This window comes from Triturus cristatus, chromosome 6 (assembly GCF_964204655.1).
Source record: "Triturus cristatus chromosome 6, aTriCri1.1, whole genome shotgun sequence".
Taxonomy (NCBI): Eukaryota; Metazoa; Chordata; class Amphibia; order Caudata; family Salamandridae; genus Triturus; species Triturus cristatus.
Window position 1 is genome coordinate 1223474710 of NC_140589.1, and position 26417 is coordinate 1223501126.

The window sequence follows — 26417 nt, forward strand, 5'->3', positions numbered from 1 at the left end:
GAATTCTAGGATCTCAGGAGCCAGATTGCAAGGTTGAGCTGAGCTGGGTCCGGGTGTCTGATCTCTCCATGGTTCTGAGTTAGGAGGCATGGTGAGAGGTGTAGCCTTTGGTGTGGTACTACCGAGAGCTCCAGCAGTGTGGTATACCACAGTTGTCTGGCCCATGTTGGAGCTACTAGGATCAGTGTGAGGGAATGCTGTTGTAGCTTTCGCACCACTAATGGAATTAGTGGGAGCGGTGGAAAGGCGTACGCAAATTTGCCTGACCAGTTCATCCATATCGCATTGCCTTTGGACAATGGGTATGGTTATCTGGCGGCGAAGCTTGGGCATTTTTTGTTTTCGTGGGTGGCGAAGAGGTCTATCTGCGGATGCCCCCACATCTGAAAGAACGGGTGAAGAACCTGTGGGTGAAGTTCACACTTGTGCATCTGCTGCGTCTGTCTGCTGAGCAGATCTGCCATGGTGTTTTGGACTCCTGGTACATGCTGGGCCAGGAGAAAGATTTTGTGTGGAATTGCCCATCTCCATATGCTCTGTGCTAGTTGAGAGAGCTGTGGAGAGTGTGTGCCGCCTTGTTTTTGAGTGTAGTACATGGCCGTCATGTTGTCTGTGCGAATGAGGACTGCCTTGCCTAAAATTTGTGTTTGAAAGGATTTTAGGGCTAGAAAGATTGCCAGTAACTCCAGATGGTTGATATGGAGTAACCTTTGTTGCGGCGTCCATGTGCCCTGCACTGTGAGGTGTAATAGAGGAGCTCCCCAGCCGGAGAGCGATGCGTCTGTTGTTAGTATTATTTGTGGAACCGGGTCCAGGAACGGTCGACCTCTGGAAAGATTTGTGGTGTTCCACCACTGCAGAGAGCGATGGGTGCGACCGTTTACCAACACCAGATCTGTCAGTTGCCCCTGGGCCTGCTTCCATTGGCGCGCTAAGCACTCTTGGAGTGGACGCATCTGGAGTATTGCGTGGGGCACTATGAAAATGCAAGAGGCCATCATCCCTATCAGTTGCATAAACACTCTTGCTGGAAGGGAGTGTTGAGGTATGAATCTTTGGCGCAAAGCCTGAATGCTTGCAATCCTGGCCGGATTGGGGTAGCCTATGGCTTTTGAGGTGTCTATGGTGGCACCGAGGTATTGCTTTATGTGGGATGGTGTTAGCTGGGACTTTTGGTGGTTCACCGTGAAGCCTAGCTGGTTAAGTAGTTGGATTGTAGTGGCGGTGTGGTGTACACATTGGTTGTAGGACGTGGCTTTTATCAGCCAGTCGTCCAAATATGGGAATATGTGAATGTGCTGTCTTCTGAGGTGTGCAGCCACTACCGCTAGGCACTTGGTGAATACCCTTGGTGCTGTTGTGACCCCGAATGGGAGCACCTTGAACTGGTAGTGTTGGCCATCCACTACAAATCTGAGGCACTTTCTGTGAGCATGGTGTACCGGAATGTGAAAGTATGCGTCTTTTAAGTCCAGTGTGGTGAGAAAGTCGTTCTGGGAGAGGAGCGGAAGTACCTGCTGAAGGGTTACCATGTGAAAATGGTCTGAATGTATGTATGTGTTTAGGGGCCGGAGATCTAGAATAGGTCGTAGAGTCTCGTCCCTTTTTGGTATTAGAAAATATAGGGAGTAGACCCCTAAATTTTGCTGATTGGCGGGAACTTGTTCTATTGCCTGTTTTGTAGGAGGGAGATTACCTCCTGTTTTAGTAATGTGGAATGTTCTTGTGACATTGGGCGTTGCCTGGGTGGAATGTTTGGGGGGGTAGATGTCCATTCTAGGCAATACCCTGAGCGAATAATTTGGGTCACCCATTTGTCTGAGGTGATGGTCTCCCAGACCTGAAGGAAATTTTGTAGTCTGCCCCCGACCGGAGTGGGATGGTCTGGAGGGAGCGGGGGGAAGTCATTGGGTAGGCGGTGTGGCAGAGCGGGCGGTATTTGTTTTGCCTCTGCCTTTATTGTTATTGCCCCTATAGCCGCCTCTTTGATAACCCCTTGTGAAGGTGGACTGAGCAGGGGAATTGTAGGAAGTGGACGCGCTATCTGAGGAGTAGCCTCTGGCCGTACCCCGAAAGGAAGAGCGGCGAAAGGAGCGCCTAGGAGGGTGTGACTGCAGGGCTCCCATAGATTTTGCCGTATCAGTGTCCTTCTTCATTTTCTCGAGGGCCTCATCTACCTTTGGGCCGAATAGGTGTTCTTGGTCAAAGGGATGATTTAGGATGGAGACCTGTACCTCAGGTTTGAAACCGGATACTCTCAGCCAAGCATGGCGACGGAGGAGGACGCTAGTGTTAATGGCCCTGGAGGCTGTGTCTGCTGCATCTAAGGCACAGCGTATAGAGGTGTTAGTTATGGTCTTACCCTCTTGAATTAATTCATTGGCCCTATTTTTGTATCTTTTTGGGAGGTGGTGCATTATGGTTTCTAATTCATTATAATGCGCCCTATCGTATCTGGCCAATAGTGCTTGAGTATTGGCGATACGCCATATATTGGCTGCCTGTGACGCAGTGCGCTTTCCTGACGCGTCCAGTAGCTTTGACTCTTTGTCAGGGGTGGTGCTTCGCCTGACGCCTGGGAGTTTGACCTCTTCCGTGCAGTGGAAACCACTAGGGAATCTAGTGGCGCTGGCCCTTTAATATAGGCAGGATCTGTGGGGCAGCTTTGTACTTTTTTTCTATGCGTGGGTTAATGACCCTAGCCCTGACTGGGTCCTTAAAAACCTCTGGCACATGTTTTATAACCCCCTTGAGCATAGGTAGTATGGAGGTAGACCTATGTGCGGTATCAAAGGTGTCGAGGAGGAAATCCTCCTCTACTGGGTCAGTGTGTAGCTCTACCCCGTGGTAATATGCCGCCCTCTGAAGTAGGTGGTGGAAACCTAAGGAGTCTTCCGGTGGAGATGGCCTGGAAGGGTAAAGGTCATCTTGTGGGACGTCTGGAATATCTGGATTATTGTAGTTGTCCCATGGGTCTGGGGATCCTGTAGGGGTGGGGTCTTGGGGCACATCCCCTGGATCGTAATATGGGTCCCCCTGATCATCATCGTCTGGAGACGGGGTCGGAGAGCGATGAGGTGGGGGTGGAGAAGGCAGAGGGGGCGGAGGTGGAGAGGGTGGAGGAGGTGGAGCAGGTGGGGAAGGCATTCTGAAAGGGGAGGTAGCAGAGTCCTTCCTCTTTGGAGGTGGAGGCGGAGCCGGTTTGTCCAAATGTCTCTTTTTAGAAGAGTGCCCCAAATGTCCAGTTTTTGGATCCTTGGTAAGAGTCTTTTGGGATGTTTGTTCCGTCGGCGCCAAAGGTTTAGGGGCCGATGACTTTTTAGGCTTGTCTGTGCCGTGCTTAGCACTGGGTTTGGGAACCTCCGTTTTCTTGGTCGGCGCCGAGGTGGGCTTCGGCGTGGAAGTGTCGGTGCCGAGGGCCTTATGGGGTTTGGTCGGTACCGAAGATGGCGTCGGTATGGAAAGGCTGGGTTTCGACACAGAGGACTTTGGTGCGGAGCTCGGTGTCGAGGTAGAGGCCGGTTTCTTTTTCGGTGCCGAAGTGTGTTTCTCGGCACCGCTGGAGGGCTGGCTCGAGCCCGAGCCGCCGGAAGGCTTATTTGGCTTCTTCACCGGGCCCGAAGGTGGGGTGTGTGAAGCAGTGTCTCTGGTCTTTCCTAGGCCCGAAGGCGTGACCGAAGCCTTTTTGGGTGTGGGCGCGGGTGTGGGAGGGGGTATAGTACTCACGACCCTCTGCGCCGGGGTGACTTCCTACACATCAGAGTCGTCGGCTTCGGAAGCACTGACGAGGTCCTCTTCGGTGTGCTGCTGTCCCGGATCTTCGACGTCGTCCCCGAAGATGTCGACTGGAATGGAGGTCGAGGAGTGCGCCATGTTTCGTCTGGCTCTTCGATCTCGAATAGTCTTTTTCGATCTGAAAGACTTGCAGGCCGGACAGTCTCGAGCCTCGTGTTCAGGGGAGAGGCAGAGGTTGCACACCTCATGAAGATCGGTGTGGGGAAATTTGGACCCACATCGAGGGCACTTCTTGAAAGGAGTTCTTTCCATCAGCCGGGACCGGAGCTTGGGTAGGCCCGAAGGCCGCCGTCGACGACTGGAATCGAATTTGTGTCGAAGAGAAGGTGATTGAGGAGATCTAGATCTGAACAATACCGCGATGAGCGAGGATTCCGCTTCGATCGTCGAACTGGAAATGTTCGGAACCGGAAGTCCCGAAGTATTACATCCGAGCCCGATGATGGAAAAAAACAATCTGAGGATGGAGCCGAAGCCCATGCGCAATACGATCCAAAGGAGGAGTTACCGACCTCGTGACTTCCAAAGACTTTCCAAGAGGAAAAACAAACTGCAAACATCCGGGCCCAACACCAGATGGCGATCTATGCAAAAGTGTGTAATCTGCAGCTCATATGCCTCGAACATACATTTTTGGAATCCAACACATGGTTTTCATTTTGGGTAACAAGCAATAATCCCAAAACGAGCACTAACAGCTTTGCTATCTGATTTCAATACTCTGGTGTGTCAAGTAAAAACTTAAAAATATTACAAATGAGAAATTTTTTCTAGAGACCTTCAATACGCTCTAACTATGAAAAATGTATATAAATGTTATCAATATCTTTGCTTCTTCCGCATCCCTTCCACCAAACAATAAAACACAAAGTTTAATGCCCTAGCACTACCAAACACAACTATAATTGCTATTGCATTGCTCTTCACGTCTAAGAGAAGGATGAAGAAAAGGTTTCCTTATGGGCAGGAGAAAGGACTGGTGATAAGCTATTTTATTCTAACTGGCCATTTGTACTGTGCAAAGTTCACCCTAACAGAGGGTCTATTAGCACTGTAGATCATATAGCCACAAGGAAATTCATGGCAAAGAAGAGTTTTGAAACACTTACGAAAACTGATAAAGTTGCCTTTCTTTCTCAGTTCCTTCAAAAATTCAAGAGAAAAGTAAAACATTCCAATCAAAACACATTTGGGACTCCAGACATCTAGAGGTCCAAAACAGAGGCCAGACATCAACCAAGCATTCTCAATGCAGTTACTGCAGGCTCTAGACATCAGTGAGATGATCCCATTGCAATGTTGGCAAAATCGGGGGGTGGAAGAGGTAACCCACAGTAGGGTATGAATATTTGGAAGCAGCAGGTTTGAGGCTGCTCACTTAGTATCTGAAGAGACCAATAATTTGTGAACCACTGACATTTAACTTAAAAGACAAAAACACGCAGTGTTGTGGCACTGTCCACGTTGAACAAAGCCACCTGGCTACACAGGAGAGGGTCAAGCAGGATGCTAGATCAATGGTTCTCTTGTTGCTACAGGCTGTATTGTTTTATCACTAGGGATTCATGCAATTATTTTCTTTAGTGACCTGGACTGTTATTTTGGATTACAGCCTTTAGATCATTTTGTACATCTGCTAAAACTTTCTTGAAAACACAATGAACATTGTAAATGAAAATGTGGACTGTTGATAAAAACACTTAAAAAGAAACAATAACCCATAGGTGCAGTTACACTGCAAAGCAGTCTCCACGTTTTATGGAATTACTCAATGCTTAACGAAAATATCCATCCTTCGCTGCATAGTCTAACTGAGCTTCAACGTTATCCTAAAACATAGAATGTTTTCACAGTGGTCAAAGTATAAAAAATCTACAAACAATTACCTTCCATTTCCTGGCGATTTAAAATATCAGCTGCTACTCCATCAACCTCCAATTCACAAGTGCTCTGAGGCTCAACACCGTCTAGGATAAGGGAACTGCGACAAAACAAAACATAGCATACACCATTAGATTCATCATAGAGATCCGCCAGTTAATTGGACACAATCCAGATTTGCATGGTGTCTTCTGCACGGCTACTCAATGCCATTTGCAACAAACAGCGGTAAGCTGTACTCATGTACTATAGAAGAAACGATCTCATTTGTGCCTGCAGAGATCTATACCTTTGAAAACACTCAATTTATTAACATAGGGAGTTTCATGTTGAGATCATAAAAGCGATACAGTAGCACAACATTTCCTTTTCCTATCAACTCCAAGTTTTGATGAGTACACCGCAATACCACGGATTTGCCTTTTTGAAAGATGTTCATTGACCTTAAAATAATATTCACATTTTGTCTCACAGGTTAAATTACATAAGTAACAATTTAATTCAGTTGACTGTGAGGGATGACTTCAATGTGACCAGACATAAAAGCTACCTACCAGATTGGCGTTTCGGAAACGTGTTTTCCTACCGCCACTGAATTTGATTAAGTCCTCAGACAACATTTTGTTTCCAGGTCGACTTTAAAAGCCAAATTAATTCACCTCAAAGTTACAAAAGCATCAAACACCTGGACATAAAAACATACATTATATTTCGACATATATTCACAGAGTACTAAAACTCTGGAAGGCTTTCTGCTGTGCCTAGCAACACAAAAATGCCACAAATTAAGAGAGTCAATACTTAAGTATGATGTTTGTTGAAATGGCATCATAGTTGGCCTGATGTTATTAACATATTAGAATACTAGGTTTAACGTAAGTATACTTAGCACTGATGAGGGGATAAGTGTTATACGGTTCCTATGAATCTAGTAGGAATGTGTATATAGAACAGCAAAATGTAATAATACATAGACAGAGCCTTCGTATATAATCAGTAAATGTTGATCTGTTGGGCTAGCTCACAGTACTAAATCTATTGTTGTTAGGAATAGTTTATTAGTCGATAAAAACTATAAACATTACACAACATACATTCGACATGCCTTCGTGACATTATTAAAAAATGGGGAAATATAAATAGAATAAACATCACATTGAAAAAATGTCCCGTAAGCATGAAACCTGAGGAGCATAGTGTGCTACATGTTTCCCCCAACATAACTTATATTGCTACGGTGTGCCAGTCTCATTAGCCACAACCAGAGGGTAAAATACATGTTGTTAAAACGCCCAGTCTCACTGGCCTCAGGGCACCAGCTGGAGGCAGACACTTAATGTGGCAAAGTGCATAGTGCAAACCCGCATGCGTCCAGGTCCCTGTCACTAAGGAGGTTGTTTCCCTAGAACAACGGGGTGTTACATCCCAACATGGTCTATGATGTTACTATACAAGGGGCTGACCTTGTTATTGTCCGATGAGGACCTCTGTGCATTAAGCAGTGAGTGGAGGGAGGGAGGGATAGGCAGGCAGGGAATGGGATTGTTTGGCGAACCACTGCTTGCATAAACATGTTTCTATTGCTCTGTGGTCTCGCGAAACTTTGAGGGACTGAAATGGCTGATATCGGCGCTGTTTTGTTTCTACTGAAATACCAATAAAAAGGATTGAACCATAAATGTGTTAGGACTACCCACAGGTGGTGTCAGGCAGTGTCCCCGTTGCGTATAGTTTAAAACAGCACAAGGAGTACTTGCTCTGGGTAAATAGCGATGTGCCTAATGATGGTAACAAAACATTTCACCATAATTCGCAGAATTCGTATCCAAATCCTCGTTCTCAAATACAGTGTGTGATTCTAATTTAGATCACAAATTAGAAAAAGTCATAACATCCCATTCATCTGAAATGGAACCTGGGGAGAGAAATGTATCTATATCAACTTTAAAAACACATCGAATTTGCAATATTTCTGTTGTACCGAAAATGTCACTATGAACTTTATCCCCAACAATACAATCATGGACATGGAATGCAGTAATGTTCATCAGGGACAAGTCTCTTTGGAACTTATGTGAAGAATAATAAGGCTTAAGCACCTCAGCAACAAGTTCTAGAGAAGCACGATCAAGAAGATAGTGTCCATTCAATATTTGAGAGAATACAGTAATAAATCTAAAATGGCACATGTGGGGGGAGGAGCCTAGCGCGCAACCAAGATGGCCGCGTAGGTGCGAGGCTCCCGAGGACCTCCGCGACCTCCTGAATTAATCCTGGCGATATCCTGTCCTTGTTGAGGGGACTGTGTTGGGGAACCGGAGCTGAGGCGCCACCCGTTTTTTGGGCTCGAATCGGACCCCGGACGCCGGTGGGAGCATCGATCGAAGGTTGCGGCCTTCTCCTCGCCGGCCCCCCGGATTGGAGTAGTGGGGCGATCCGGGGACAAAGTGAATAACAGCGGCGAGCGGGGCTGGGCGACTGGCGTACCCCGCACTTTCACTTTCGCTTTTGCGCCCTCCTAGCTCTCAAGCGGGGTCGGACTGCGGAGCGGGGTGCGGTGGTGTGGCCTTGTCCAGGAGCCCGGCTGACCCGCCGGCGGTGGGTTGACCCGCGGTTCGGTGGTCGCCCCTGCCCCCCCCCTGGCACCCGTGACTTGGTATAGCGGCCCGTTTGGGGAGCTTGGCACGACGGTGGAAGAGCCAGCATGTCCACCAAACAAGATGGCGACCGGGCGAAGGTGAAGACGACCCGCCGTGGCACGGCGCACCAGGCCAACAGTATGGACCGCTACACGCTCCAGAAGGGTTCTCCGGAGACATCGCGTGCATCCCCGGTGGGCCCGACGGAGGCGTCCGCTCATCCGGTGGATCTGACCCTCCGGGACGTCATGGGCGCCATCGCAGAGATGAAGGCCTCGGTGGACCAGCGTTTCGACACCTTAGCGCAAAAAATAGACTCGGTCCTGGTGGATGTGAGCCTTGTGAGGGCAGACTTGTCCAAAACAAACGACCGAGTCGACTCCCTGGCCCACACCACAACGAGCCTCACGACAGACGTGGCGGCCCTCCAGAAGGAGGTGCGCCGGCTTGGCCAGGCGAGCGCCCTGATGGACCGGCGACTGGAGGACTCCGAGGGTCGGGCCCGGAGGAATAATGTCCGTATTGTGGGGGTGCCGGAGGGACGAGAGGCGGAGGCGGCGGATCTTTTCGTGGAAGAGTTGATCCTGACCCATCTCCAGCCCCGGGGGCTGGGTGAGCTTTTTGCGGTGGAGCGTGCTCACCGGGTCCCCGGGGGCAGACCTAAGACTGGTGCCCCGCCGCGGCCTCTCATTGCCCGGATTTTTAATTTTCGGGACAGAGATGCTATCCTCCAGACCTCCAGACAACAGGGACCGGTCAAGCTTGACAACATGGAGGTACATTTCTACCCAGACTTTACCCCGGCGGTCCAGAAGCAGCGACAGAGCTTTCTTGGTGTTAAACGTCGCCTAAGGGACCTGAACCTCAAGTACTCAATGCTCTTTCCAGCTAAGCTGAGGGTAGAGGTGGATGGTCGCACGCACTTCTTCGACCGGCCCGAGGCGGCTGGGGACTGGCTGGACACTCTGCCTGGAGATCGGGGCCGGGGGGGCAGGGGGGGCGCGGCTGGCGAGGAGGGCCCGCCGGATCAGAATTAAGGGGTGACTGAATAGGCCTTGCTCTGGACGTTGTTCCTTCACCATTTATTGATTGCGTATGTTCCCCTCATATGGAGGTCGTGCGGGGTCTGTTGGGGGCTTCCCTCCTCCTCTGGGGGACTAGTTAGTATTTTAGCTATGGGGCGACAGGCACACTGCACTTTGGGGGGGCTGTCTGGGCTCATGCAGGGGTGCAGGGAGGGGGGAGTTTTGTTGGGACCGGGGGGTGGGGGGGGTGTGTTGTTTGTTAGCACCGCAGGGCAAACCCGCTACTATGTTGTTGTTTTTAGGATGCTCGATGGGGGACGACCGATTGTTTCGACGTATGATGGGGGGTAGGGATTTGACTGTGTTGTCATGGAATGTTAACGGCCTGGGGGATAGGATTAAGCGTGGTGTGGTCCTGCAGTACTTAAAACGTATTTCACCAGATGTTGTCTTCCTGCAGGAGACGCACCTTATAGGTAACTCCTTTCATGCAATGAACCGGCGGGGATATCGTTTAGCGGCCCATTCCGGCTTCACCTCGGGCTCGCGGGGGGTGGGTATTATGATCAAGAACTCGCTCCCGTTGGAGATTGATGAGGTGCGCCATGATGAGAGGGGACGCTACACGGTTCTGGTGGGAAGAATGGAGGGTAGAGTGTTTATCTTTATATCAGTGTACGTCCCGCCTGGGTTACAAGCCACCACATTCGCGGAACTGGGGCGCCTCCTTCTGGACCTTCCGAGTGGCCTGCTGGTGGTTGGAGGGGATTTTAATGCGGTAGCCTCTGGGTCTATGGATCGCCATCCCCCTAGGGACCTCCCCCGGGCACAGGCGTGGCTGCCCGGCCTTCTGGACACGCTGGGCCTGGTGGATTGCTGGCGATTAAAGCATCCTGCATTGCGACAGTACACCTTCCACTCGGGTGCCCATGGTAGCCTCTCGCGGCTTGATTACATCCTTGTCCCGGCGGCCCATGCAGGGAGGGTGGGGGAGGTGCGCCATCTGGCGCGGGGTATCTCAGACCACTCCCCATTGTTGTTGCATTTCGATGTCTTCCCGAGGGGGGATGGCAGGGTGGCCCCAATCAATGCATGGTATTTGCGTGACCCCACCATTCGTGCCGATTTGATTAAATCCTTACAGCGATATTTCGATGAGAATGTGGGGTCGGTCTCTTCGGCCATCTCCCTGTGGGAGGCTTTCAAGGTAGTCCTTAGAGGGGAGGCCCTCTCCTTTATCTCCCATGCCCGGCGGCGCGAGCGGGAGGAGGTGACCCGGGTAGAGGCCGAGATTGCAGAACTGGAGGGTGACCTGGGGAGCGGGGTAACAGACGACAAGTTGCATGTTCTACACCTAAAGCAGGCGGCCTATCGGGCCCTCGTCACGGAGGCGGCCAGGGGCCTCAGTAGAGAGCAGCAGGGGCGATTGTATGATGTGGGTGATAAGGCTGGCAAATTGATTGCGTGGTTGGATAAGAGGGAGAGAGCGAGCCGCGTGGTGCCTTTGATTGAGAGTGTTGATGGTGCGTGTGTCACTGAGCCGGAAGCCATTGTCTCCTGCTTCGCGGATTATTTCCGCGAAGTCTACTCCCCGGTTTCCCCCTGCTCGGAGGCAGATTCCCATGCCCTGCTTCGGGACATCGCACTGCCCTCCCTAACGGTGGAGGACAGGGATTCGCTGGACGCCCCTCCCACCTCGGACGAAATTGCCTTGGCTATTCGCTCGGTTGCATCCGGCAAGGCCATGGGCCCCAATGGTATTCCCATCGAGCTCTACAAGCTACGCCCGGATGTGTTGGCGCCCCACCTGCGCGCGATGTTCCTGGCGGCCCACTCGCGGGGTTCCCTCCCGCCGGACCAGCGTCTGGCCACAATTGTGGTGATCCACAAGGAGGGGAGGCCCCGTGAACGGGTCACATCCTATAGGCCGATTTCGCTTTTGAACGCGGAGCCCAAAATCCTCGCCAAGGTGTTGGCCAACAGGTTGGTTGGCGTGGTGGGCGATTTGGTCCACCAAGACCAATCTGGCTTTATACCGCACCGCAACACGGCGCTCAATCTGCGGCGCTTGCACGGGGTGCTCGCGCGTGTCCCATTTGTGCGGGAGCCGGCCATCTTGGCGTCCTTGGACGCCACCATGGCGTTTGATACGCTTGAATGGCCATACATCTGGGCGATGCTGGCGAAATTCGGGTTTGGCCCGGGTTTCATTAGCTGGGTCAAATTGCTATATTCGGGCCCATTGGCGCAGGTGGTAGTGAATGGGCGAGTCTCGGCCCCATTCGCGCTGGGGAGGGGTACGCGACAGGGTTGCCCCCTGTCGCCTCTCCTGTTTGCCCTGGCCCTGGAGCCCCTGGCGGAGTGGCTGCGGTGGCACCCTTCTATCCGTGGTCTCCGCTGGACCCCCAAGCATGAGGACCGTGTGTCCCTCTATGCTGACGATATCCTTCTGTATCTCGCCTCCCCGCGTAAATCACTGATCGTCCTGGTTGATGTTTTGCGCTCATTCGGTCGCAACTCAGGCCTGGTCATCAACTGGGCGAAATCCTGTGTCTATGTGCTTTCCGGGGAGGCTCCGGCCCTACCACGGGACTGTCCGATCCAGATTGCCTCCCAAGGTTTTCGGTACCTGGGTATCTATATCACTCTTGACCCGGAGGCCCGCTATGAGCGGAATTTGCTACCCCCCCTCCGGCGCTTGAGGGAGGACGTGGTGCGCTGGCGGCGTCTGCCGCTCTCGCCTCTCGGCCGAGCGGCCTTGTTTAAAATGATGTCCCTGCCACGCTTCCTCTACGCCCTCCAGAATACTATGGACTTGGTCCCGGCACGCTATTTCCGTGAGGTGGAGGGCCTCCAGCGGCGCCTGTTCTGGGACGGGAGGCCGCGCATTGCTCTGGCTAAATTGACGCTCCCGTGGTACGATGGGGGGGTCGCCCTCCCTGACATTAAACGGTATTACTGGGCCTCCCAACTAGCTGCAATTAATCATGGCCTTTACGGGCCCGCCTTGAACCCGGCATTTGAGATGGATAAGATGCTCCTGCCCGGTGGCGATTACAATCGAGCGCTCTACGCTGGCGCGCCCGACTCCCGTTTGACGGGACCGACGCGTGTCATGGTGCGTGTCTGGCACGCGGCTAATGCAGCTATGGGGTGGAAGGACCGTTTGACCCGGGCGTCACCGCTGTATGCGTCTGAGAGGTTGGGCTCCCTGTGGACGTCGAAGGGCTTCGAGAAGTGGGACACGATCGGAATCAGCACGGTGGGAGATCTCTGGACGAGGGGGGGATTCAAAACTTTTGAGACGCTGCAGGCGGAGTTCCAGCTGCAGGGCAGTGAGTACTTTCGGTACCTACAGGTCCGCCATGCGCTGGGCTCCGTCTTCCCGGATGTCGCATCCATTCCGGAGTCTTCCCCCCTGGAGGACAGAGTCCTAGATGGCCATGTCCCGGACAGCACGATCTCCCTCATATACAAAAAACTGATCAACGATAGATCGTGCCTGCTGACTAGTCTCCGCGTGGCTTGGGTTGCCGACGGGCTGGAGCTGGACGACGAGGATTGGATTTCCGCGGTGGCCTCTCCGAAAGAGGTGGCCATCCCGGCTCGCCTTCGTTTCGTCCAGCTCAAGATCCTTCACCGGGTCTACGTGACGGGGCCAAGGCTTCCGCGTATGGGTTTTGCTGGTGACGGAATGTGTAAGCGTGGCTGTGGTGCGTTGGCGACTTTCATGCATATACTGTGGGAGTGCCCGAAGGTGGAGCGATTCTGGCGTGGTGTGCATGAGGTCCTGCGTGTGGTTACGCGTGTCGCGCTGCTGCCTGAAGCGAGGAGATGCTTGCTGAATGTATGGGAACCGAATGACTATTCGGTCCCGCAGACGCGGTGGGTGACTCTGGGATACATGATAGCCAAGCGCGACATTGCTCAATTGTGGGGATCCCAGAGGCCCCCTGCGGTGTCGGCCTGGAAAGAGCATATGGATTGGTGTATGTTTCGTGAAAAGGTGGTGTATGTGGCGAGAGGTAAGCCTGGGGCGTGGGTGAAACTCTGGGGCCCCTGGAACGCCTACCGCGGGGGTATTTGTGAGCCACCACTGCTACCGGCTGCCTCGCCTGCTCCGTCTCCCTAGACGGCCCCCCTCCCTCGGCTGCGGGCGCGCGGTCCCCCAGTCCCTGATCTATTCCCATTCCCCTCTCCAGAGTTCTGCTGCTGGTTTGGATCCCCCACTTATGGAGCACGTGCTGTCACTTTGGATCGCGGGTTGCCTTGCGGGTGTGGTTTTTTGGTGTTGTTTTGTTTCAAGAAAAGGGAACCGTACTGTGGGCTTGGAGCTGTGTGGCCTGCACCATTGATTACTCCTGTTTCACTGCTCTGCACTGCCGAGAGACTTTTACTGTATGTATGCAATATGCTTTTGTCATTCTAGCGGCCGGCCGGATGGTTGTAGGCCCATACCTGTAACTTTTACAAACTGCAATAAACGGTTTCAAAAAAAAAAAAAAAAAAAAAAAAAAATGGCACATGTACCACGTATAGTGGTATGTGAAGAGTCAGAAGAAAAATCATCAATGATGACAAAATAACCAGAGGCAGTCTGAGTACAAACAGGTAACTCAGTGATCAAAGGAAAGCAGGTAGGCACCTCCAAAGGTGGTTGACAGTATATAGCTTCTCTGCAAGGAGCAGCAGTGGAAAACTGCAAACTCACGTTAGAAACACATCCTGTGTGATCATCATTACCTGGTACAATGGGAAGTTTCGGATCTATTGGCCCCAGTCGGGGTGTAGAAAGATTAGGACTGCTTAATACATGTAGAGAGATTTCATGCAGGGTAGGTAGACGTGCGCAAGAACTACCCAGAATCCCCATTGCCTGCTGTGTAGTACTGTCTACATGGTGTAGCTTGATCAAATCAATTGAAACAAGTCTGCTGTATTTACGATCAGCGAGCAGAGGCAAAATCACAGTTCGAGTACCTTTGACAGCAAGGACAGGCAGATGGTTCAAACTCTTTTTTTATCTGCAATTTTCTCTTGGAATTAATTCCCAACTTTAGGAATCCAGCCAGAAATGGCTGGTTACTCCTTCACTTCGTCAGTAGCAGAACGTTGTGAATTCAAATTGGAGTACTCATCTCGGAAGTCTTGTAATTCCTGTAAGACAGCGAAACATTCAATGATGTCAAAGGGCACCTCTCCAGCCACCGTGCCAGAGTTGTCAAGATCTGGAACATATATCTGGATACCAAAGAGAATTCTGAAAGGAGTTCGGTCACTCAAAAACCTTCTAGGCAGATTATTTAATGCTCTCTGGACTCCATACAGGTGATGATGGATCCAATTAAGACCAGAAGCTAATACTCCAGCTGTTAAGGACTGCTTAAAGTCATGGTTCTTCTGTTCCACTTTCAAATTTCCCATAGGATGATAGGGGGTGGAATAAAGCACAGAAAAACCCAGTGTGCCCATAATATCCCGGTAAGCCTTAGAGGCAAAAGCCGTTCCCTGTCAGAGTTGAATGCTGCTATGACAAAGACTTGCAAATCTTTAATAAAAGTTTGAACACCAGCTGATCGCTGTTGCCACACCCATAGAAAGCGAGAACAAGAATCAACAACCATTAGGATACATTTAAAGGCGCCATCGGAATGGAGTGGTCCGCAATGATCTGAGTAGACACATTGTAATGGCTTATTTAAAACTTCCACTGCTGCACGCCTACCACAAACACCTCTTTTAGTTTCAATTTGTTGACAAATGTCGCAACTAAGGACAACATTTTTAGTCTGTTTGTAAAGACTCTGCCTTCAATAGTGTTTCTGTAGTAAAGCAACTGTAGCCGCCACACCAGCATGGACACCTATTATTAGCTCTAACCAAGTCAAATAAACTTTATTTCGGAGAATATCTCCATAAAAGATGCATAGAATTATACTATTATAAAAATATTTAAAAACATGCATAGAATTAGTTAAAAAGTGGTTTAAAATATTTCAAACATTTAGAACATCAGGACATCTATATGGCCGCTCGTTACAACAGTCATATACAGTTTAAACCAGTACAAATTGAATCAGGTGAGCGTTTTCAGGTACCGTCTCCTTGTATGCCAGAAAGCCCCCAGAAATTTGGCCACAGCAAACACAATATGGGCAGCCATTTCACTCTTGAGGATTCTAAAGGCTTCATGACACCTAGTAAAACCCAAGTTCCTGCAAATGGGGATGATCCATTTTCTCCGCGCCTCACTATAGCCCGGACAAAAGAATATTATATGCAGTTCAGTTTCATCACTTACTCTGCATGCCGGGCAACTGCTAGGTGCGGACTCAATCCAGTGACTAGTGAGTGCACGGATTGGCAGGGACCCATGCCTCCATTGCAGATACAGCTTCCTTATTAGTACTGGGTATATATTGTCCAGGGCTGGTTCCAGGCTATAAGCATTTTTAATACAAATAAATTGCTCCGTGAGGGTCCCAGGGGTTGTGCAGGGGTGCAATGTGGGAGCCTTGGAGTCATAGTACATTTTAGTGAGGGCCTTTTTTGGAAGCCTGGGGCAAGCATCTAGAGGATCATTCCATAGGGTGTCAAGGCCTAGACCCACCAGACTACTCCTTTCAAATTTGAGCCAACCAATGTTCCCCGAATTCGGAAGGCTAAGGACTTCCTGCAAGCCCTGCCTATAATGGATCAATTCGGGCACCGCCCACTATCTATGCCAGTAGATCAGAGGGCGGAGCGCCAGATCTTCTTCCAGGGGTCTAATACCTAAGTCAAGTCTTAGTGGCACTAAAGGTGTACTTGGAGGGAGGGCTACTAAGCACCTGAGAAACCTGTTCTCCTCCTTTGCCAAGCAAGACGAGACTTTGTGGCCCCATAATTCACTGCCATAAATAACGGCTCCTCTGGCTTGCGCCCTATAAATGTGGAGCAGAGGGCCTATAGGTTTAAGAGTTGACCTATTCTTCCCCAACAGCCTTAATATCCCACCCACATGTTGTACTAGTTTTAGCTTTGCTTTCTCCTGATGCGGGCCCCACCCCATTTTCTCATTGAGGGTTACACCAAGATATTCAAAGGTGTTAACCCGTTCTAGCGTATTGTTCCCTATACGGGGAATGCAGTGGAACCTAGGCGGGGGATTGAAGGCCATAAATTTGGTCTTCGTGGTGTTAATCTCCAGTCCGTGCTCTCTACAGAAGTCCACAAAGCCATCCAGAACACGCTGGATTCCCATCGGCGACTTGGAGAGGAGGAGGGTATCATCCGCAAACATAATTGCCGGAACCCTCCTTCCTGCCAGCTTTGGGACGTCAGAATTAGGGACCCCGTTAAGGTGGTCAATGACCCCATTGACAAAGAGGCAGAACAGGGTCGGTGCAAGTACGCACCCCTGTCTTACCCCTCTGCCAACGGGAAAATTGTTGGATAGGGCGCCCTGCTTACCACACCTCACTTGAGCATAGGTGTTGGTGTGAAGTCGAATAATCATCGACAATAAATCACTTGGTACGCCCACTCTAGCCAGCACTTCCCACAGCTTACCACGTGGAACCAGGTCAAAGGCCGCCCTCAGGTCCACAAATACAGTATAGAGGCTGCCACCCTCCAATTGTATTGTTTTCCAATATATGAGGGACAGCCTGAAGACCTGGTCTATGGTAGAGACCTTTTGTCGAAACCCAGCCTGGAGGGGGCTCAAGATTTCCCTATCTTCGATCCAGTCCGAAAGTCGATCCAACAGAAGCCTCGCGAAAAGCTTCTGGGGGACGTCTATCAGACTGATCGGTCTGTAGTTGGCTGGAAGCAGAGGTGAACCCCTTTTAAATATAGGGACAATCTCTGCCCCCAGCCAAGTAGAGGGAACCGCCATACCGTGGACAATGGCATTAAAAAGTACGAGGAAGTAGGGGGCCCAGATTCTAACCTCATGTTTTAAGAGGTCGCCTGGGAGCTTGTCAAGTCCTGGCGCTTTTCCCGAGGAAAGGCGAGCAATCGCCATTTCCAAATCCTCCAAGTTAAAATCTTCCATCATGGAAGAATTACCAGTGGTTAGGGACACTATCTCTCCAGCCTCGGTTCCCAGGTGATCCAGCCCAGCTACACTATAGAGGGATGAAAAATGTTCCTCCCACGCTTCGGGCGCAATATTTGCCTCTATAGCCAGAGCAGGCTCAGCAGAGCCATGTTTCACTATTTGCCAGAACTTCCTGGGATCTCTGACTTTGAGAGCAGATGTCATTTCTGACCAGTTCTCCCAGTCCCAATCTATTTTGGCATTTTCAAGGAGGAGCTTATAAGCGGCCCGCTTTTCCCTAATAACCAGATGGGCCTCCCTGTTTTTGAGTGTCTGGAGAAGGTCTGCCTTGGCTTTCCTGCAGCTGGCATTGAACCAGGAGGCTCTTTCTCTCCTCGCTTTCCTCTCCCGAACCACCAGGTTTAATACCTCAGCAAGGTTATTACACAGGGTCAGATGAATATCCCCCAAAGAACGGCATCCATCAGGCGAAGGCAATTGTGGGAGAAGCCTTCCCACCTTTTCGAGGGCTGGGGCCACTAACTCATAAATCGCCCGGATACGATTTGGTTTTTCCAAGAGTTTTCCCACCTTATTCTTCGCCTATTACTGGATATAATTAAACTTGTCACCAATGCTCTGTTTTCTACCACAACAGCATTGAGGAATCAGTCGGCTGCTAAGGAGAGGGACAGGCCATTATGATCACTATCCGGCCTGGGGACGATTTTAAATTCTTTGACTAGTTTCCAATCCTGTAATCTAGTTAGTATATAATCTATCAGGGACTCATGGCCTAGTCTATTAAAAGTTGGTCGCGGTGGTATGTCCCCTTTAAACCTGCCGTTGCAAGCTCTAAGTGAGTTTGCAAGGGTCATAGTTGTTATTTGGGATACAAGTGGTGAGCATGCCCTGACCGGGGGACCCGCAATAGTTGGAATATCCCAGAGATCATCCTCCTCACTACTGACCCCGTCTAGATAAGCCGGGAGTGGTTCGTACTGAGTGTTAAAGTCGCCTCCAACAAAGAGTGTTACTGAGCTAGAGACAGAGTCGAGAAATGTAGCCAGGTCCTCCATTGTCCCTGAAATGCCCGCTACTCCAACCGGTCTGGAATATACATTTACCAGTGTTAGACCCATCCCAGTGGGCCAACACAAGGCCACACACAAAATATCCAGAGAGTTGGTTTCTACAATCTCGGCCTTGCAGCCAAGATGAGAACCAACCCATATTGACAGACCACCGGACGGGCGTCCCTTCCCTCCCCATGTGGCTAAAACATTAAAAGTTGCAAACCCAGCATAGCAGTGACTCTCTCTGGCCCATGTCTCCTGGAACATACATATATCGTATTTTTTAATGAAGTCCGCCCATTCACTACAGTCTAATTTATTGGGTAACCCCGCTATGTTCCAAGATAGGATTTCTAATGACCTCAGATCCTTATCTGTATTTGTAGCAATCTCGGCAGGAATACTTTGATCTGACCCCGGGAGGGCCCAATCCCCAGTGACAGAGCGTTCACTGCCTAGGATAGCCCGTGGCGAAGAGACCTTTCTTGGTGAGCACCCACCCACCCCAGTATTCCTCTCCCCCCCCAAATGTTGGACAGATAGTGTGCTCCCCTTTGGAATTATACCGTCAATCCACAGCATCAAGGCAGTCAAATCTGTTAAAGTGAGTAAATGGGACCCCATTCAGACCCAAGGCTGGCTGGTTCCATCTATTCATGCCCCGGGGTTCCCCTTGGGGATAGACTCTTCTCCCCTGGTACAACTTTCTCGGGCCCACCCATGACCAACCCTCGTCGCCTCCCTCCGCAAACCGCTCTAATTTGTCGGGGTAGAAGGCCGATAAGGGAAGTGTCTGTATGGTGGGTTGTGGTGAGCCCCCAACCCAATTACAGATGTAGGCTACTGTTCTTGGGTCTCTGAAATTAACCAGGACGCAGTCCCCTGTGCCCCTTTTGATTGACTCTCCTACCCACGGAACCCGCCTTGCCAAAATAACCTCATTATGCATGCCCGGGGATAGGGGCCTAAATTTGTTGAGCCAATCTATGGTCTTATTTTTAATAGAAGTGGGAGTCTCATTGGAGCCCTCAGCAAGCTCAGGGACACTACTAAGCACTACCACATAAGGAGCGGCCCCTGGAGGTAGATGGGCTGGTCTCCTGGCGGAATTGGAATCAGGGATCTTGATTGAAGGTTGCATGGCTTGCTCCCTAGGATATAGATTGGGTCCCTTTGGCAGATTTACCGGGAGATTAGGTCCCTGTATCTGGGTAACAGGGGTAGCTATTACAGGGATTTTGTTGGTAATGTCCCCCCTGGGAGGTATAGATGGGGGGGGGGGGGGGGGGGGAAGGGTTTGGAATGCCCCGTGGTGTGTCATTACTTGGGACTAGATTGTTGGTACCAGATGTAGTAGGTAGAGTAGTGGCTGAATAGAATGGATTCGTTGGGTGGGTGGATGATGTTACGGGAGCCATTAACGATAATGGGGCAACCCAGTAACCCTCAGAACCTGGGCGTAATAGTATAAGCAAAGAACAATGGTTCTGTCGGAAATTGAACGAAATAGCTTAATAGGTACTGAATACACTCTTCAATTATCAAGGACACACACAAACCCAAAGAAACAGGACAGAATCCAAGTCACTTGATAGAATGATATTAATTAATGTATCGAGAGCACCAAAATATTTACAGGGTAAACCAACCAAAATACACATTCATAGTGAAACAATTGGTGAGACAGTGATAATGTGCACGGAACACGTCACATATAACGAATATGTACAATGGACAATACATAAACATAATAAACAAACAGGTCCTGTTTACAGTCAGTTGCAGCTGAGCCGTTGACGGAACAAGTTGTCCAATTCACGGACCTGAATACGTGGCGATTGTTGAGACAGCACCACTTCTCCTTCTAAATCAAATATTACCGTCCCACAGGAGTTGAACATTTTTCTCAAATTTGATGTTGGCCATCTGCATTAGAGACAACAGGAATCTTTTTCCTCTTGATTAAGTCGGTTCCCCAGGTCCCCAACCTCTCTTGTCCTGATGAAGACCCCCTTTGATGCATATTAATTGGCACAATTACATCGGGTCGAAACGTCGACGTTACCTGTCCTATGCGTCCTGTGCAAATCCACTTATGTAGCAAGGAAATCGAACCCTAAAGTGGTTTATGTACTGTAAACAGGACCTGTTTGTTTATTATGTTTATGTATTGTCCATTGTACATATTCGTTATATGTGACGTGTTCCGTGCACATTATCACTGTCTCACCAATTGTTTCACTATGAATGTGTATTTTGGTTGGTTTACCCTGTAAATATTTTGGTGCTCTCGATACATTAATTAATATCATTCTATCAAGTGACTTGGATTCTGTCCTGTTTCTTTGGGTTTGTGTGTGTCCTTGATAATTGAAGAGTGTATTCAGTACCTATTAAGCTATTTCGTTCAATTTCCGACAGAACCATTGTTCTTTGCTTATATGATGTTACGGGAGCTACATCTCCCCTTGCTGCGCACTTTGAACAGATACCACTGCTGTTTTGCGGTACCTTCAGTGTCCCTACACCCTTTACCAGATCTTTCATTAAATCCTCCATTCTAGTCAACCTGCCCTCTACTTTCCCTAGCCCCTGAGTAGATTCCATAAGGGTTTGCTGAGTAGCGTTTATACCCTCCTCAATACCACTTAGTCTAGCCTCTAGCCGTGTTAATCTAGCTTCGAGGAAGTCTATCAGGCATTCTATAGTGGAGTTCAAGTCTCTATCCCCCAATTGCACTTCCCCGTCAGCGTTGGAAATTGCAGAGAGACTGCTTGACAGTGGGGGAGTAGCTTCTACCCTTGGGTTGGTGTTAAATACCTGGGGGTTCCTCCCTTGTCCCTTGCTCATATTCCGTGAGGATTGGAGGTTATCATGTTTTGGGATTTTAGATTTTTTCCCCCCCCAGACCCTCGGTGCACTGTTTCCTTTTCTTGATTGCACCTTCGCGTTGGCCTACCTCTAGGGTCTTATTCCTAAATACAGGGCCCTGTGGGGGTTGGGTGGAGGGGACAACGAGGGGGCTTTGGGAATCACCTTGTGTGTCAGGGATAACAATGTTAGTTGAGAGTTGAACATCACCAACTAACCCTAGTAATGGAGGTGTTAAACTCAAATCCCTGGCATTCACCGGAAGACCCTGCTGAATAGGCGATAAAGCCCTAGCAATAGCCCCCAGAGAGGAGCGTTTCGATGCAGCTAAGCCCTGTGAAAGTCTCCTCTCTAGCGTGGTGATTTCTTTGTCCAGTACAGAGTTGGCCCTTATGATGAAGTTGTCCATATTCCCCAAAGTAGGAAGTGTTTGGGCTCCAGACCTTGCAGCAGTGCTCCTAGTTTCCCTTGCAGCCATGGCCACCTATTCGTGTCAGAGATGATGTGCACAACTCAGACCTATCCCCTGGTGATTCCTTTGCCTGGTGTGAGTTCAAAAAGGGGGGGCCCAGTCCGATCTCTAACTGGCTACAACAGGCCCGGTCTTGGCCCGGTCTTCACGCGCGTCCTACGTTGCGGGAAGAGAAGACTGAAGTTATACCTCTCAGGCAGGAGGCATGGCCACAGAGGGGTGGAGCGGGAAGAGGACCCAGGTGCGGCCGGTGACAATGTTACTTGGCCCCCTGGTCCTCGTAGTCCCGCAGAACACCCAGGCAAGCCTCAGATCAGCTGAGGAGTTGTAAAAGTCCGGGAGGCTTTCTCCTAGCGGGTCCCGTGCGTGTAGCAGCAGCGTCCAAGAAACCACAAAGACTAGAGCCTCGAGCGGCACCCCAATCCTTCCCGTGGCTCCCTTCCCACCACCGGTACTCCCTGCACGTGCAGCCCGCTTCACTTCCTATCGCCGTCCAGCCCCGCTCAGCGCCGTCCACACAACTCTGCTTGCCTGGACTTAGATAGGACTGCAAATCGCCAGGTGCAGCTGTTCCGTTGGACGAAAACCACTGAGTCTCAAGTGAACCAGTGACCTCTCCAACACTGTTCCGCAAAACCGCCCGCAAACCACACCACGGCTGCAGACGCGAAACCGAGGGTGGAAAGAGCCGCTCCGCTCTGGTCAAACTTGCACTTCAGAGCGCTGGGAAGCCGTACAATCAGAAAAACGCCGTCCGCCGGCCGCCATCAACCTCTGCCTCAGCGGTGCAGCCCGGGGTTTACAAAAATTAATTCCATTTAAAGATGGCCACCTCTCTAACCCTTGGTCCCGGTTGGGTATCACTCGATCACCCACCCTGGGGATGGCGGGCAAGGGAGACATTTTGAGGAATTGATAAGTTTATGTTTCTGAATAGCCTTTAAGGAGGCTGAAGCAGTGTCAGCAGCCATGATGTCAACATCAATCTTGGTATGTGAATTAGTAGTCACAGCTACAAGATCAGTTTGAATAGCTGGATTTGCAGCTTCATCAGCCAAACAGTTCCCTGCAAAATGTACACCAACAAGTTGATGATTCAATGTATGAATTACATGAGCCTGTGGCATAGGATCTTTCAGTGCCACCACTTTGCTCCAAGCATTAAATGTTTGATAGCCTTTCCTTTAGAATCAGTGGATTCATTAAAGCAACAAGAAGGTAAATTATCATTAAAAGCCTGAACGTAGTAATAGGAACCACACACTATAAATGTGGGGAATTCTGGCCTAGTCTGCAAAGCCAAAACCAAAACTTTCAATTCAGTCAGCTGAGAGGTACAGTCACCTAAAGTTTCTGTATATGTTTTTTGTGCCTGAAACACGCCATCTTTAATTACACCTTTTACTGCCATGCGGCTGAATATTTGCACTTAGTACCAACCGCGGACTGGGCTGAACCAGGAGTGTAAATTATCAAATCATAATGATCTAGAGGCAAAATTTCACTAGCTTCCTCAGCCTGGGGGCTTTCCTGTGTTTTTAAGGTAGGATGAAATACGTAATCCACATCAGAAGCAGTCAAGGGAGTGGCCCACTGGATCCTTCTTGGATGCAAGGCTTTTGCATTAGGAACGCTGGCTTTGGTAAGTCTCTAAAGCTGGATTTATGCATTTCCCCGGAGCCAATGGACGTTCCTTCGGAATAGCTGTCTTAAATGCAGTCAGCACTGTTTCTCCTTCACTGAATAAATCATGTGTATCCAGTGGAACCTGCAATTATGCAGAGGACCAAATTGACAGTGCTAGCACGAGTGTGCAAATGTTAAGACTCCAGCATGTCAGTGTGTACATTTCTGAGAATAGTAGTGTGTTGAGCAGTCCAATGTTTATTTGAAAAATCTGGATGAATAAAATCGTACAACAATTTAACCTGTTGTGCATAGTTTGGTATGTATGTTCAACCAAAGTTTACAAAAGAGACTGAAGTTTCTTCAATGTATTAGGTATTTGCAAGAGCATATTTCTCTAAGAAATGTGGTGCTAGGCTTTTGTCTTCATTTGACAACTCGTATGCCACAAACAGGACACTCAGAAAGGCAATTTTAGAATTTAGAAAGTTTAATTTATAGGCATGGTCAGCGAATCACAGAATAATACGATCCACTCTGGCCAAACGTGTGTTTAAATCATCACCTGTGAGGTAAATGTCATCAACGTATGACAAGACATCTCTGTCAATTACTTGATGTAACTCTAGCAACAAACAGACCTGGACTGTTCTTATACTCCTGTGGGAACCTACAGAACCTTCTCTGGGTTCATAGCACTGCGAATGTGGTCAAATCATGTATTTCAGGAGCTATATGTTAACAGAAAAAAACATTGGAAATGTCCAATGTAATTTTGTATTTTTCAGGAACAATGTTGTTTATTACACCTGTGCTTTGTGCATTTTACACCGCAAAAGTGTGTGTGACTGTTTAACTGTCCGTAGTTTAAGAAAATACGAATGATCTGGTTTAAGCACAGGGAAAAAATGATTATTCACAGGGGAGACACAAGGCTCAATCACAACCTGGTATTCTAACTGTGATAGAATCTCCCTAACAGGGTGTTTAGCTTCATGTTTAATAGGGTATTTTACTTGCAGGTTGAACCTTAGATGTATTACACAAGGTGAGTCCTTATCCCAACCTGCCTGGTTGCAATATAATGCCGGGGCATGAGCAAGAGCCCACCCTGAAGCATATACTGTCCTAACATCCTCGGGAACAAGAACGGAAAAGGAAGGCATGATTACATCCTTTCCAAACTCAGCTGGCCAATCAGTCTCAGCGAGGAGAATACCATAGTCATTAGTTAAATTCGGCCAGAATATTACTTTAATAGTACGCAGTATGTTGCCCTCAATTTGTATATAGAATTCATAGAGTCTATCAGGAGGCTGAGCCGCTGATCTGGAGTTTCTACATTAGTCAGTCTCGCAACCAGAAACTCTGGAAGATTCTGGTGCACTATGGTGACCTCTGCAGCATTGTCATGCAGGGTTCTCTCACATACCTTGTTCCGCAGCACTGAGTATTTATGGCATATTTAGCTGATATTCCCGCAACTTTCTTGTTTTTGAACTGTGCTTTTTGCTGTGAAAGTTTCTCTTCCTTTTTTAAGAGGACATCAGGGGGGCGTGGCGAAGATGGCGACCACTTAGGACGTGTCTAGCGATTGCTCGGCCCGCCGAGATCTAAAGCCTTACTTCAGCACTCCATCCAGAGCTTTAGCGGGCGGCAGACTCCTGTCACGATCGCCTGACCTGGGGTGCTTGCCTCCAGTGGTCCTGGCTGGCCGCTACGTTCCTGCGGCACGCTTTGCAGTACTGTGGGCCTATTGACCACGAGGTGCAGCCCGGAGATCAACGGCAGAGGCCTGGAGCGGTGCGACCGAGGTCCTGCGTCGGATCACCCCACTGAGCCCAGCAGACAGACTGACTGGACTTCTGCCCTCCGTGGGCTCCAGGTACCCGCTGCTGCATTGCCTCCCCGGGATGCCCGCCACCGCCACCTTGCTTCCCACGGGGTGTTTTGACTGCAGGTGAGCCCCGCCGAAGTGAGATCAGCACGGGGGCGGCCTCCGCGGTCCCAGGGATAGAATAGAGCCCTCCTGCCGTCACCTGCGTTGGCGGGTCCACTTCGGGGCGGGGATCAGCGCCCGCGGCCCGCGCCACACAACTGCCTTGGGGAGCGGGAGCGCCCACCACCTTACTGTGGCTCCTCCCGGGACGAGTCCTGCCTGCTCGGCACATCGCTGCTCTCTTTCCTCCTTGGGGGTGTGCTTTCCTGTTGTGGGCCCACTGGGGGGCCATTCCAGAGCCCACGGCCCACCGAATTGAGAGGCGATGGGGGCGCCTGCCATTTCGAAGTGACTGTACCACCGGCAGAACCTACCCTCGTGCACACTACTCGACGGAGCAGCCTTGTCCTGCTGGTGGAATGGGGGCCGCCTCCGTGATCCTGAGGATTAAGTAGAGCCCTCCAGCTGACATCTGGGTCTGCCGGCGCGGGTCCGCTCCTGGGCGGGGATCGGCGCCCGTGGCCCGCGCCATGCGACTGCTGTGGGGGGCGGGAGCGCCCGCCATCTTGCTGCGGCTCTTCCTGGGCCGAGTCCTGCCCGTCCGGCACATCGCAGCCGTCTCTCCTCCCCCGAGGTGTGCTTTCCCTGTAGCGAGCCCACTTGGGGGGCAGTTTAGTGCTTGTGGCCCGCCGAATTGCCTTTCACTCTACAATACCCACTATCTACACTCGGGATACACAGGCAGGGCTCTTGCCCTTGGTGGCTGCTCAGGCATTATTGATCTCCCCCGGAGGGTGAGGTAGGCTCCCCTCAGGGCTGCAATTGTCGGTTGCGCCTTTCCGGATATTGAACACCACACTAGGCCCTGTCGGCACTGCTACTCTTGAGACAGAACAGAAGAGCTGGGCCCTACCCAATTGCGTGCCTGATCTCTGCACTCCGCCATACATCCCATTGGCTTATGGATTCGTCTCACAAGCACCCCCGCAGGATCGACCTCAGCACCTGGGAACACATGCTGCTAACGGTCCAGGCCTTGCCACACTAACCCCGGTATACAGCCCACCCGC

At 50.3% G+C, this 26417-nt stretch overlaps 1 protein-coding gene across 2 annotated transcripts in view; it reads right to left on the reverse strand.

The window, feature by feature from the left end:
- The window catches only part of REV3L (REV3 like, DNA directed polymerase zeta catalytic subunit), a 1079635-nt gene that overhangs the window by 683665 nt on the left and 369553 nt on the right, over positions 1 to 26417 (reverse strand). For both annotated transcript variants that reach the window (XM_085612140.1, XM_085612139.1), the window contains exon 6: positions 5682 to 5776. In XM_085612140.1, the coding sequence (XP_085468266.1) occupies positions 5682 to 5776 (95 nt within the window). The remainder of the gene's footprint in view (positions 1 to 5681; positions 5777 to 26417) is intronic.